The 15,455-nt window shown below is 38.8% G+C and overlaps 1 protein-coding gene across 2 annotated transcripts in view; it reads left to right on the top strand.

The window, feature by feature from the left end:
- Window positions 1-15,455, top strand: part of SUPT3H (SPT3 homolog, SAGA and STAGA complex component) — a 543,143-nt gene that overhangs the window by 421,711 nt on the left and 105,977 nt on the right. For both annotated transcript variants that reach the window (XM_030315632.3, XM_032593173.1), the window contains exon 7: window positions 14,524-14,599. In XM_030315632.3, the coding sequence (XP_030171492.1) occupies window positions 14,524-14,599 (76 nt within the window). The remainder of the gene's footprint in view (window positions 1-14,523; window positions 14,600-15,455) is intronic.

Genomic DNA, 15,455 nt, shown 5'->3' with positions numbered 1-15,455 from the left:
CGTTCCAGAGCTCCACTATGGACAAAGCTAAGGCCTTTTACATAGGACGTTAATTTTTTCCTTCTTGTCAGTTATTTCTCGGGCAATTGACAAAATAAGTCTCTTATTTTATATTGAAGAAATACTGTGTCATGTGGCTATGATTGTCAAAGAACTATGATATTTACAGGATGAGTGTTAATGTCTTAATGTGTTTCAGTCTCAGTCTCCTATTATTTAAAGAGTTTCGTTTATCTAAACTTCCCAACATCAAAAGATTGAAGAAATCACTCAGCATTTATTAGTAGATTTCCTGTCTCTTAAAATAGGAAAAAAGATTTGATTTTAGCTTTTTGCTGTTGTTGTTGTTGTTAATCAAAATATCCATCGTGGTACTTAAGAAATTAAAATACTGTGCTATAGAAAATAAGTACCATCTGGGCTGTGTTTTTCTCTGCTCTCTAAAGAATACTACGCAAAGGAGGGCATGTAAAGTAGCCAGGCGTGCTTCATTTAACTATACTTATGGGATACCTGACGTGGTGCAGTAGGAGTATCACTTAAAAGTTGTATATAAATCAAATTATAGTTTATTTCATCATATCGTAAATGTACCAGCAAAGCACCAGTATTAAAGAATTCTAAGAGGATGGATTTCGAGCTATGAAGAATTTTAATTTGTTATTTTAACAAGATCATATTTTCATCATTCATTTCAGTGTTCCCTATGTGATGTTTTTTTAATTCACCTACCTGTGGGCAGTCTGGTTATGAAACCTGTTTTTCCATGACCGTCAGGCTACTAGACTGCTCTGACCAGCTAATTAAACTCTGTTCTCCCCTCACCCTGCTCCACCTACGTGGAGCCTCCTTCTTTCTTAGTCTTTGAAAGATGATGATCTTCCCAGACAGATGAGATCATGCTTATGTCACAATAATGTTCTCCCTCTTAAAAGCTACAACCTAGCAACAGATGTGCACGTGTGCACACACATACACATACGCACACTACATTATACATATCCTCAAGTGTTAAGCCCAACTGTTTGTTCCCCTGGCGTCATTATCCTAATCGAGGGTGTCAGTCATCACAAAAGATGATAAAGTCTTTATTATAGGCTGACAAAAGTATTTTTTATCTTTTACTAAACTGTGGTATACCTGTCTTCTTTCCAATGTTCTCTTTAGACTGCATGGTATTATAAACAGAGCATTGGCTTTGGGCTCAGACAGATCTAATTACAGTTCCATCCCTTACCTTGTGCAGGGTATCCTTGTTACCCTGGACAAATTACTAAATGTTTCCAAGTCTCAGATTGTTCAGTGGGACCTGCATCACAGAACTGTTGGAAAGGATTTGTGGTAGCAAATGTAATGGACCTAGCTCAGTGCCCAGCACTCACGAGTTGTAGCTATCTTGAACAAAATCTTCTCTATAAAAATGTACAATACAGCTAAATTCGTATAGACATACAAATGGAATAGAGTTTAGATACAACCTTACTTTCATAATGACTACAGTCAGAACCGGTGAAGGAATTTACAGCATATATGAACGATCAAGTTATCGGGCTATCTATCTAACACTAACTGCTCTCCTCCAGGAAAATGAGTCTGAAAATGGAGCATGTTTCTTAAGAAGTCACTGTGCAAAGTAATTCTGGAATACTTGTCCACTTATTAATTTGTTCATGTTGGGGTGCATTTCTAGATCTTGTCAAACTGCACATAGTTCAAGTTTTAGGGCTTTCAGTTCTGTAAAAACGAAACCCGTTTCTTACTAGAGCCACTAAAGAACATTTCAGGTAGAATATTCTAGATTATTGCATATTTTATAGGCATCTAGAATTGTAACATGTAGTAGTAATGTACAGTTGTACCCTTTGGGTAATTCTACTTGGGTAAAACTTGGGTAATCCTGTCTACAGTCAGAAAGAAAGTGTCATAGGTAAGTAAGGAGTTTTGTTTTAGGAGTCAGTGATACAGTGAAAAGAACACTGGTTTGGAGGAGATATCTTAAATCGTTCTAGCAATATGTCCTGCCTTGATGAAAAGCCACAAAAACTCTCATCCAAGCACTAAACATATGACCGACCCTGCATGGCTTCTCAGATCAGAAAGGATCAGGAGAGGTTGGGGGTAGTGAGGCTGGGTGAAGAGTACACAGAATTCTCTGCACTAATTTTGCAAATTTTATGTAAATTAAACTGATTTCAAAATAAGTTTTCTTAAAAAGCCACAGAGTCAGCAAGCTTTAGCTTCTTTGTCTACAAAAGGAAGATGTTGATAATAGCTGATCTTCCTACCCCTTAGGGTTGCAGAGAGGGCCAACAAGTAAGGCAATGTACATAAGACTCAAAAGTGCCGCTGTTCCGTCTGTGCTGTGATTCTTCCTCCCTTGACTTCACCCACTTTACCACCTCTGATCTTCCCTTCTGTTGTCCTTTGCCTCTTTAAAGTTTTTGTGGTTACTTTAAGGTGAAACACTGCCTCACATCACGAAGTTACTAAAAGCAATTCTCCTTTCTGCGTCTTTCTACATAATCCATTCCACACCCTCTGTGGCATGCCTTCTGTAAGCCTTCTTACTTCAGAGCTGGGCCTAATGGCCACTGACATTTAATCAAATAACAGTTAGAATACATTTACTTATGAGTAAAGGCTGATTAAAATTTGGGCACTGACATCTGAGGATGGGAATTTCATCATCAAATATCTTAACAGAAACCATTTTGTTAAATAACCATAATTATAGGTTTTACATTTATGATTCCAAGGGATTTCGCTATTCTGCATTCTTTGAAGCCCAAGAGGCTGTCATAGTGTTCAGGCTGCTTGAAATACTGAATCCAAGTACAAACAGGGCTGCTTTAGGAGAGAAGTCCCTCCCTCTAGTACTTTTTTCAAAGATTTTGAAAGCACAGTTACTTCCGAGATGATTTCTGGTTTTGTTTCTTTTTTAAATTCATTGGGTAGACTTTTTAAAGATGAAAATGGAAAATAGACCTTAATTTTCTGAACGTGTAGACATTCCTGCTTTTTCCTGTTAACCATTTAGAAATTTTCATTACATTGGAAACAAAAGCAATTTCAATAGCTATGATTACTGAATGACATTGTAGCCATATTTGGTCAAGTCCATTGCTGGCTTTTTTTTTTTTTTTTCAGTGATTAAAACTTGGCATACTCAGGAAATCATTTTCTTTCTTTGTTTTGTGTTAACTCGTGCTTTCAGCTAGATCAGTCTCTGTGGCAGACTTCTATTGATGAACTTGTTCATTTCTGACTCATGAAAACAACTCAGCCAGTTATGAGAAAAGAAACTTCAGCTGTAAAATGATTAAGGGCATTCTCTGTAAGGAATAATCAATTTAATTTGTTTTTTTTTTTGTTTCTAATCTTAACTCAGATGGTACCCAGTTGTAAAAGCCTATTTTTCCTCTATAATATAGTCCCTTGAGAATTTTCCATAGATGAGTGACTTCATTTCTTCACTGGTGCATAATGTAAGAGATCCCATTATTCATCTTTTCATCATTTCATCTTTCTCCTTTATGAATTTTTAAAACATGGCGTGATTCAGATTTACTGTTAAAACATGTTTTTTTGCTGTCCCCCTTTATTTCAGAGTTTGTTTACAGAAGTATTTTTCTTCAATGGAAGATTCCTAAATGAATAATTTGACCATCTTGCTAAGCTACCTTCTTAGTTAGAATGATTAAGGTTTACTATGTGAATTGCCAATTTTTAAAATATCTTCTGAACTGAGAGCTGAGGAGTATCAACATAAATTATAGATAATGAGGAATTTATTTTTTTGTATCTAGATTTTTTTTATATTTTATTTATTTTTTATTAAATACAATTTATTGACAAATTGGTTTCCATACAACACCCAGTGCTCATCCCAACAGATGCCCTCCTCAATGCCCATCACCCACTTTCCCCTCTCCTCCTACCCCCCATCGACCCCCAGTTTGTTCTCAGTATTTAAGTCTCTTATGGTTTGCCTCCCTCCCTCTCTGTAACTTTTTTTTTCCCCCCTTCCCTTCCTCCATGGTCTTCTGTTAAGTTTCTCCGGATCCACATATGAGTGAAAACATATGGTATCTGTCTTTCTCTGCCTGACTTATTTCACTTAGCATAATACCCTCCAGTTCCATCCACGTTGCTACAAATGGCATGATTTCATTCTTTCACATTGCCAAGTAGTATTCCATGTGTATATACAAACCACATCTTCTTTATCCATTCGTCAGTTGATGGACATTTAGGCTCTTTCCATAATTTGGCTCTTGTGGAAAGTGCTGCTCTAAACATTGGGGTACATGTGCCCCTATGCATCAGCACTCCTGTATCCCTTGGGTAAATTCCTAGCAGTGCTGTTTCTGGGTCATAGGGTAGTTCTATTTTTAATTTTTTGAGGAACCTCCACACTGTTTTCCAGAGTGACTGCACCAGTTTGCATTCCCACCAACAGTGCAAGAGGGCTGTAAATTGGTTGTTCTGATCCATCACTGAGGCAGGTAGTTCTGCTGCTCCTAAGTGTTTCTGGCAGCAATAGTGTGGCTTGGGATAGGGAGGAGGGTTCTTTTGGGAGGTGAGGGCGGGGCCTATCGCACTGGGTCAGGAGGGCTAGAAGTAGCAGCGTGTGTTGTGATCTGTATTTTAGGAGCACTCTTTCTTTCATATATGCCTCTCAGATAAACCTGTCATTTTTGCAACAGTCCATGATATGAAAACCAAAGAGGGATTTGATAGAAATGACACAACACAATTCCATTTTTAAAAGATCACTCTGACAGATGCGTGGGGATTAGTTGTTCATTCAGTATCATGGTCCTCCTAGGAATCTCGTGTCTGAAATGGCCTCAGTTCTAAAACCAGATATAGAAGCACAGTGCTTGTTCCTTGAAAGGCAGATACAATAGGAGAGCACAGATTTCTGCAGTTTTTATTTCATTGAGGAATATCTTTCAGAAGGCAAGGAGAATTGGAAGACTGTACATCCGCTTCCCTCGCCTCTATCAAAGTATCTCTGCTTTCAGCAGTTTCATTTGTGAGGATTCATAGGAAAAAGAGCGTAGACTTTGGAGTAAGACAGACCTGGTTTGAGATTGTAGCAACCTTATTTGATGTGCAGTCTTAGACAAGTTACCTAACATCTGAGCCATAGCTTCTTCATTTTAAAAATAATCATATCTGCCCATTGAGATTATTGGAAGAATTAAAAGAGATAATGTTAATGACCAAGCACAACACATGACACATAGCGGGGAGGCAACCAATGGTAGGTCTTCTTCCTCTTAGACTAGCGGTTCTCAGTTGGGTGTGATGTTGCCCTGTAGGGGACATTTGGCAATATTTGGAGACATCTTGGTTTTCATAACCCAGGAAGTATCAGGCAGAAGCTGTTGGCATCTAGTGGGTAAAAGTCAGGGATTCCCTAAACATCCTACAGCGCACAGGACAGTCCCCACAGCACAGAAGCATTCAGCCCAAAATGTCAGTAGTGCCAGGACTGAGAAACCTTGCCTTAGAGATATTAACCTTTCCATATATAGACTGTAGGAAGAATATATATGTATATGTGTGTGTAGATATATATATATATATATATGTATATCTATATCTATATATATGTATATCTATATATATATGTATATGTCTATCTATATATATGCATATGTATATGCACATATATGTATATATATGCGTATGTATACGTATATATGCACATGTATACATATATATTCAATTCCACCAATGTTTATGAAACACCTACTCTGTATCCAACTCATTGGGGAGTTAGCAGTGAATGAAATAGGCAAATCTCTGCCATTGAGGAGCTTTGTATTCTAGTTGAGAAACAGATAAGCCACAAAGAAATACATCTATCATTGTGGCAGATGATAAATAGTAAGAGCTATGAAGAAAAATGAAGCCAGGCAATAGAGAGTACCCTGCCAGGAGCTGCTGTTTTATATATAGTGGTCATCAACAGCTTCTCTAAGAAGGGGGCCTGTGAACAGAGACCCAAAGAAGTGAGTGAGCAAGCCAATGATGTGGGGTGAAAATAGAGCAGGGGTGTCGCAAATGCACAGGCTTCTGGATGGGAATATGTTTGTCGTTTTCGGGAAACATCAGATAGGCGAGTGGGCTGGAATGTGGAGTAAGTGAGGAGGAGAGTGATAGGAAATGAGACCGGACAGGTAATAGGGAACAAGACTGTGTAAGGATATGCAGGCCATTCTGAGAATTTTGACTTTCATTCTGGGGGGATGAGACACCACTGGCAGTTTTAATCATAAATGGTATGACCCGATTTTCATCTTTTAAAGGATCACACTGGCTGTTGTGTGGCGAATGAACTGGCAGGGGTTGGGAAGGACGAGTGGGAGCAGGAAGACCCATTAGGAGATTATTGCAGTAATCCAGGGGAGATGATGATAGTGACCGCTTGGACCAGAATAGTAGCAGCGAAGTGGAAAGTGGTGAAAAGTGGTTTATTCCAGATATATTTTAATGGTAGAGCTATGCAACTTAGAATTAATGGATGAAGTAATACAAGGTAAAAATTTTATTTTCACATGCAAAAGTCCTTATCCAAAAAACGTAGATGTATCATACAGTAGCAACAAAGGGAGATTCCAAGCAGGGCCCTTCCTTGTTCTGGTAGAGTTCCACGTATCCTTGAAGAGGATGAGAGCCATGTTGCACTGACAGGCTTCCTCCTTCACAAGATTTTATTTTAAAGGTGCCAAACTTTCCCACTGTGTAAGCGAAGCCAGCCTCCATTCGATATGTGCATTGGACTGCTTGAGAATTTGATCTTGCTAAATGAAAATGGAAAGGTCTACAGCTCCAGCTCAAGGTTAAAGAGAAAATATGAACTACGTTTTGTTCAACAGTGGCTTTACGTGCACATTTTCCAGACAGTGTCTTAAAAGTTTAGCTAAATAGCCAAAATATTTAACTATATCCTTCTAGATTTGCTAGACTCTAAAGCCGTGTCGACTCATCTGGATAGTACATAAACCGATGAGAATTTTTAGGAAATGTTCTTCAGGATACCTAAAGAGCTTGTATGTATTCATTTAGTATGTTCACTTTTGGATGTACAGCCACATAAAAGCCACAAAAAAGGGTTACAGCATCCTCAATCAGGAAAACAAAAAAAGAGGTTAGTCTTCTTCTGTTACTTCAAAGAACTAGTTTGGGCAGAAACTCACATAGCTTTTTATATTATTTGCCAACTTAGTTATTACAGAGCATGTTTACAGTTTCGGGGGAAACATTAGTAAGAATTAGTCCTAACACTGCATGAGGATTTACAGCTAAACGTGGAATTGTGTGGTTGTGTGCTACTAAGTTATTGGGAAAAAAATACGTCTCTTAGCACACGTTTTATCCCAGGATAGGAAATAATATATTGTGTGTAATTTTCCTCACTACTAGCTTAATAAATTCAGATTTAAAAATTGTAAACGTTCAACCGATTTTAAAAGCACTATTTAAATAACAACTGTATTTTCCTTATAACCAATTCATGCTCATTCTTGATAGTTTAGAATATACGGAAAAGAAAAAACTATAGTCACATTAATTAATGTATCTAGACCCATACAGTATAAATGCCCCTAAAAATTCAATATTTTGAAACAACTCTATTATGAACTACTGTCACAAATATCCTTTTGTGTATTTCTCAATCACTAATGCTTTGTACTCACTGGGAATTGCTCACTTATTTTTAGCTCAAAATCCCTTTTAAGTCCCTTGAATGTTCTCCTAAGTCTATAGCTACTTCTTTAAGAAACTTCTCGTGATTATTGTAATATATTCTTAATACCTTAGGCACACAAAATTGATATATTATGAAAATCATGCAGGGAGAACAAGTTAGCACCAATGGAAAATTTCATCTTTCAGGCTATGAAATAGAAAATACATTGTATTTGTATTCAGTTGTATAATTCAGAGACAATCAGGATTTTGAGTTGGCTCCCTAATTAATTCAGTAACATTCTCCTTTCTCCCTCTTGCTCACACTCACTCTGTGAGAACATATATCCAGACCTATGCTGTTTCTCTGTGATTTTCTGCCTCTTGAATAACTGCTTTGATTATTTTTGTGTGTGTGGACATTTACTTCATGACCTCCAGTAGGCCAAGCAAAGTTAACTCAAGAGGAATTTCTTTACATTTAAATTCTCTTCGTTTTTAAAAATGTTTTTTTCTTACTGTAATTCACCTAAGGAAAAGTTAAAACAGTACTGAAATGTGTGACTGAAAAAGTAAAACTTACCGGCAATGCTACCCCCAGGGATAAATACTACTAAAATATAATGTATATGCTTCCAGACGTTTGCACATGTGTGTGTGTTTTAATCATAAACGGGATCAAGATACGTGCAATTCAGTTTTCAGCTTGCTTTTTTCAGTTAATAATAAATACGTCCTCGCAGCTACAACCTTTGAGGGGAAACAAAAGTAGAGCACATAGAAAGTGCAGGGTTGTAATACTGTCTAGAAGAACAAATGTTCCAGGAGAGAGATCAGTGTGACCTGGGAGCTTTTGGGAAAACTTCCTAGGGAAGGTGGTGCCCACGCGGAAAGGGAAGGAGCTAAATGCCCTGTGGAAGAGGGGGGAGGTGGACAGCACAGTCATGGCAGAGGCGCACGGGATAGCAACATGGCGGATGTGACAAAGGGTGACCTGAGTACCACAAAGGTGTTAGGTTTTAGTGAGGACATTGCCTGCCTATAAAGAATGAACCAGATTGTGGCTGTATTTGGAAGCCCAGCATCTGAGCTTAAATTTGATGCAGTGAGTGATCTGCTGAGAGCCATTGTTTGAGTGTATGAGGCAGAAGCATGAAAGCAGTGTGGGGATAGAGGAGGGCCTGCTATGGTAAGGTCTTGCTGTGTGCCAAGGCCTTTTCTCCATGTTTTTATTTATAGTTGCTGTACCCAGATGGGTTGGGAGAGTTAAAATATTTGGGAGGAACCAGCCAGGAATGAGTTGCAGTACTCTAGGCCCAAAATGGTGAGCTTTGGACTTGGGTGCAGAGGTAAGGAAAATCTACCAGGTGGTTTGAAGGAGACTCACTCGACTCCTGGGTAGGAGGATCCACTGAATTACAAACTGATCCAGGGAGGCCAGTGAGCACTCAGCTGGGTACCCGGTTGACTGCAGCAATCCAGGTAAACCCTTTAACCTTCCTGAACCTCCGCTTCTCTATCTAGAGTGAGTGGGGGATATGGCATCTAAGTTTCTTCAGTATTCTGTGGTGTTTACTGATCTATTCATGTCATTCTGCAGATGAACCACAACATACATGAACACGCATACACATCCCACAAGCTGCATGTTTTCACATTGCTGGATTCTACTGCCCGCCGTGCCATTTGCGGTTTTCAAATTCAGCAACCAATTCCTGTTTAACATGAGGTAGTTGGTAGTGGCTATTGGCACTTCGCCTTTCCCATGCAGAAAGGACTTTGCGTTTCAATGGTAAGACTTCTAAGAGTAATCAAAGTTAAGATTTTTTTAAAAATCCAAGGTGGAAGTGAGAGCAGATAAACTTTCATCTTGGTTTCAAAGTTATGCTCTGTGATTCTGTATCGCTGGAGAAAGATAAATGTCATGTGTCTTGAGAAGCCGCCAAGAGATATGCCAGCACATAGTTTCTCTAACCTTTGTGGATGCTTCAGCGAAAGCACGCGGAGAATTTAAATGAAACTGTGTGCTGCGTAAGTAATCCAGCCTCATACCTCAAACTGGTATAGACAGGGGCAAATGGTGATCGTCACTGCTGAAGATATTTTTCCAGGACACAAGCAGTTTCATGTTCATTGAAATGAGAGCTCCTCACTGAAAATTTAAATTAACAAATGTATACTCAGAGTCTGTTTTGTTAAGGTAGTGAACAAGCAAACGAATCATACTGGCTACTGCATCTGTAGGGATATCTGCTTCCCTGTTTTCATTTAGGTAGGACCCAAGAAAATGAGTTCATCTGGCATGGAATTCTGCCTTCTGAGTTTGTTTTACAATAGCCAGAAAAGGCTGTTAACTTCTTGGTAGTGAAATGAATGACGATTAGCGTAACTATGCTCTCTTACCTTTTTAAAGAGCCATTCCAAAGAAATTTTAGAATATTGTTGCATGCTTGGAAAAGGTTAGGAATAATTCTTCCGAAAGTGATTTTTCCATGTATGCCCCTCTATGGGAATATTTTGCTAGATTGTAGTACTGGTAAGGTCTAATTTCTTAAAAAGCCTCTAGTATGTACCATAAACCAAGGACTGGGTAGAATTGACAGATAAGTAGAAAACAAATTGGACTTGTAGATACAAGAGCATGACTAATCCACAGATGACCTTACGTCCATGTGGCAGTCTGAGATCAGGAGCACATTGTGTAATTTGAGAATATCCAGGATGAATAAAAGCTGTGATTAACCTGCCATGATTGTTCAGTGATATACCTCACAGGAGGATGTCTAGGACCCAAGTTTTACTTACTAGCTTTATCAACTCTATGCTTAAAAAGCTGTTTTTTTTTTACTTCTCTAAAAAAAGATTGTTTTTTACTCTCTAGAGCTCAGTATCCTCAACTGAAAAATGGAGCTTTTACAACGGTTTATTTTAAAGGTTATTGTGCTGCTCTCTGTACAGAATAAGCATTGTTTTTCTGATCACGCTGTTCTACAGGGCTTATGATTTTCCCTCTTGCATCTTTTCCGGTGATTCCTACAGTACCAGGAATAGAAGAGGACTGTCAGTGTGCACTCAAAGCGTGGATTGCAATGGGTGATCTGAATAGAGGCAGAAGGACAAGTGGAATGAGAACATTACAGAAAATTGGAGCCAGCTTATTTAATAAGTTGGCCAATGTCTTGATTTTTTTTATGGGACTTTGGCTTTAAAAAGCCACCTACCCTCTCTGGAATTTGGACAACTTGATTACAAATATTAACAGTTCCTGATTTTAGATCAGGCAACAAGGATTTATATGCATTTCTTTTGCCTCCATCCATCCATCCATCCTCCTGCCCACCCATGCAGCTAGCCAGTGACATTTACTGGGATCCAGGTAAATCCAAGCTAAGCACTGACCAATGCTGAGATTAGAGAAGTAAAACATAGTTAACTATCTTTAAAGAACACAGAGTCTATGAGGGTTAGATATTTACCACCTTTCCTGATTTTAAGGTGACAGTGTATAGACCAGAGATAATATAATCAGATGTGAGAGATTTGGGCCCTTTTATAAGGCCACATTTGTCCCTTTCTTTCGGTTTATTTGAAATAACTCATGGGGAAGAGAGAGGAGTAGACGAAAATTAGCGTGATGAGCATATCTGAATCATCCTCAGCATCCTGGACTGCCAGTCGGTGTCTCTGATTTCATTTTGAGCTCACTTGACCATTCTGTGAATAGCACACATGCACTGTGTCACGTAACATTCAGGGACATTCATTGGTTTTAGTACAACTGCTTCCCACCCTCTTTCGTGTCACGGCACACGTAGAAAGCGATCGTTTTATGCCACACTGCGGTAAATGGACAAGGCAGCTTACAACCAGATACCGGCCTGGGGGTTCTGCTGCCTCAGCCTCCTGCACATTTAGAAGGTTGAGGGGAAAACAGGATGTCTGCACACCTGTGATGTGTTTGCAGCACACCTGTGCACTATCAGGTTCATTACGGTTTGAACACTCTGCACTTGATTATCCCCGGGTTATGCCTTCTTTGCTGACCCAGGACCTTATTTAATTGTATTTGGGCATGAGCACTTTGAGCACATTACTAATGGTGGCCACATGATATGGGTTAGTAAGGGGAATGTATAGACTTTAGAGGATTCCAAAGAAAAATATTGGGGGCGCCTGGGTGGCACAGTCGGTTAAGCGTCCGACTGCAGCCAGGTCACGATCTCGCGGTCCGGGAGTTCGAGCCCCGCATCGGGCTCTGGGCTGATGGCTCAGAGCCTGGAGCCTGTTTCCGATTCTGTGTCTCCCTCTCTCTCTGCCCCTCCCCCGTTCATGCTCTGTCTCTCTCTGTCCCAAAAATAAATAAACGTTGAAAAACAAAAATTAAAAAAAAAAAAAAAAAAGAAAAATATTGGAGTAACACCATTACTGTAGGTTGGAGACAACTTCTTATAATGAAAATAGGCTGGCTCCGGAATTGGCAGTCCAGGCCTGCAGTACTAACTTGATGACCTTTGACAAATCACTTCTCTCTGAGCCTCAATTTCCTTCTCTTTAAGATGAGGGGGTTTGAACAAGGTGAACTTGAAGTCATCCTCCAGCTCTGATATGCCATGGTTTTGTAGTGCCTGTGCATCTTTGCTGTTAAGTCAGCCGCTCTTTCCTGAGTGTGTGCTGTATGCTGGGCACTTGGTCGGTGGCTTTCTGCTCACGGCCAAGGGCCAGCTTCATGGGGCTCTAAAGCTTCAGTGCTAGAGGAATTGAAAGCAAACTTAAGATACTTGATGAAAAAAAGACAATAGACCGTGAATCAGGTGTCCGAAAGGAATCGACGCTAGCTGTAATAATTGGAAGTCCTCCAGTGTCTTTTAAATGTAGCTCGGGATCTTACATCAAATGCCTGGCTTGATTAAAGCCCACAATCCTGGAAGCCTGAGCCCCTTAGGATGAGTGTTCCTAACTTCCGTTTCCAAGAATACATATTCAGATGCTTAATGATCAACCACGCAAGCATCTATAGAGAAACCAAATCTTGATTGTCCAGCTCGGTGGAAGGAAAGTTAGTGTTAAGAATCCCATTAGGAATTTTCTTTTTCCATTATTTATCTAAGTCCTTTCTGTTTAGCATGTGTTGGGTGGATGAAGCTGCCTAGCTGGAGAGCAGCAGAGAAGACATACAGGAATGCGTAGATAATCAAGGACTAGCCACATCATGGCGATGATGGTCATTTGCCCTGATCGTAGGCTAAAATGGTAGCATTTGTTCATTTCACGGAGGTTTCATTGTTTAATTGTCATGGTCAGAAATTCTCTCGGAGCTAGAAATACAAATGTATAGTCAGGCACTGACAGCGTTATGCCTTAGAACCTTTTTTTTAATAAACACCTTATGTTCAAAATTCTCCCTTATTTCCTACTGTCCATTAGCACACGTTTACTGAGTCATGTGTCAGGTACGCTAAAAAGGACAAAACCAAATCATGCATTCACATATCAAAAAATACTTCTAAGTATTGAAAAATTCAGCCAATAATACATCCTTAAGGAAACATAATGTTTCAGATATGCACTGCACATAATGTACATAATGTGTGCATGCTGTTTATTAATACATGTTCAAAAAGGATACTTGAACCTAGAGGGTAAATAAAGAAGTCTGGGTTTATGTCAACACGTATATGTGTTTGTATGTATGGGGTCAGGAGAGATGAGGAAGGAAAGAAGAGAGGGAAAGAAAAGAAAAAAAGAGAAGCAAGGGGGAAAAAAGTCAGTGGTCTTAGAACCACAGGAGCTGGTGAATTTTACCTTAACTCCCACCACCCCATCTGTCTTTTCTGCATGGAGCAGGATTAGTACACGATTATTCGTCCCATCAACAGATACATCATCAGAATTCAGTTGACCACTACCCAAATCAAACAAAATGAAAAAACAATAATTTCAGTTTAAAAAAATACATAAAAACATCCAGACGTTAGCAGTGGTACTTATGTACTCCCAACTGTGATAAAGAAAACTTGCTGAGAGCCCTTCCAAAGCAGAAAAAAATTAAAATCTCAGGGAATTTTTTTCCTTTACTGGCCAGAATCTCATTCCAAGAAGTACCAGCCTGTCTCATTTCAAAATGCTTCCCTTGCCAAGGAAGCGGAAGCGGTCATATTCTTTCCCACCGAACTATGGGTGAATTATAATTATCCTACCTCTTGTGGGACAATGAAGCAGCAAACATCTGCTATACTGAATCAAAAACCCACGAATGAAACTCTACCAAACTGTGAATCATACCTGGACTCAGATTAAAGGTTTTGTGTTGTGTTTACCTTTTTCTTTATTTTCTTTGCAGTTTAAAATATGGATGTTAGCTCTGGCTCTGTGTTCTGAGGGAAACTATATGGATTCCATTCATTGACTCCAATTTTAACATTGCAAATCCCCAGCTCTATGGCAATAGTTGGGCAATAATGATTAACAGTTTTTCTGTTTGATTTGTATCATCTTCTCACGGTTTTTCCTTAGATGGATGGTGATTAAGAAAATTTAGAAGTACACAATCTAAGAAGTAAGATTCTTTAGGGTTTTTTCCTTCGGCTATAATGACACTAACAGAGGAGAAGAAAATGGTATTTTAAACTTCCAAAAGACACAAGCTTCAAAACTACAGTTAACGTAATTTTATGTATCATGATATTTATGGTAGTACTAAACTGTTTACTTAAAGTCAAGAAAGAAAAATGGAATTTCATTTCTGCATTTTAGCCAAGAAAACATAGACAGTGGTCTACTTGCCCTGAAACATTGTTTGTGTGTCTCTTTATCTGTTAGAGAGCAGAAAGGCAAACTCGAATTATGGATTCAGCTCAATATGCAGAATTCTGTGAAAGTCGACAATTAAGTTTCTGTAAGTAAATGTTTAATTTTGCTTCATTATATGTTTAAGAGATTATGTGTTACAGATATACTAAAGTATGACGCAATCTCCGTTCCTTAGAAATTGGTGAATTTAATATATGCATAGTTATAACTATTACAGAAACAACCCCTGCATTGTAGGGGAGTCTATAAAAGATTTTACCCCACTCTACTATTTTGTAATTAATAGTCTTAAGAGGTTTTAAAGGGTGCTGGTAATATACAGAGAGCCATGTTAATTATTCACATTACTTTTAGTCAGAAAAATTCCATTTTCTTTAACGTTCCCACTTTAATTTCGTTTCCAGTTTCTTAGTCATATTTACACTAGTATTGCTGATTGTACTTGACCCACAATGGACTGGAGTAGCACAGTCATGACATTTAAGAGCCCCCAATATTAATAAATACCAGGCTTTCCATTTATTTATGCATACTCTTATTACCCCAAAGGAACGTATCAATAGTCTCTTCCATTTTTGTGTGTAACCCCCTGCTGTAACAGGCATTCAGTGTGAGCCAAATTCATTAGTCCATGCTCTTGTAACACTAATAACCTAGTGATAAATTAAGTACTGTCCCGTCATTGCACACAAGCTTACTAAAAGTACAGAAAAGCTCGTGATACATAGCGGGCTCAATTGTGCAGCAGACATCCTCACCACAACAGTTCCATGACTAAGACTCTCGGGGGAAAGGTCAAAGAGTAAGTGTGATGAAAAGTCCGGTTAAAAATCTGACAGAATAGCACATGACCCTGGTCTGAGGGATTATAGACACAATGGTGTCTTTAAATGGAAAAACTGTTCTGTGGTCATAATAACAATGCATTTGATTTGAAAAAA

Source organism: Lynx canadensis, chromosome B2, assembly GCF_007474595.2.
Source record: "Lynx canadensis isolate LIC74 chromosome B2, mLynCan4.pri.v2, whole genome shotgun sequence".
In the NCBI taxonomy this organism is placed as follows: domain Eukaryota; kingdom Metazoa; phylum Chordata; class Mammalia; order Carnivora; family Felidae; genus Lynx; species Lynx canadensis.
The sequence above is the reverse complement of the archived record's forward strand: the minus strand, read 5'-3'. Positions and strand labels throughout refer to the sequence as shown.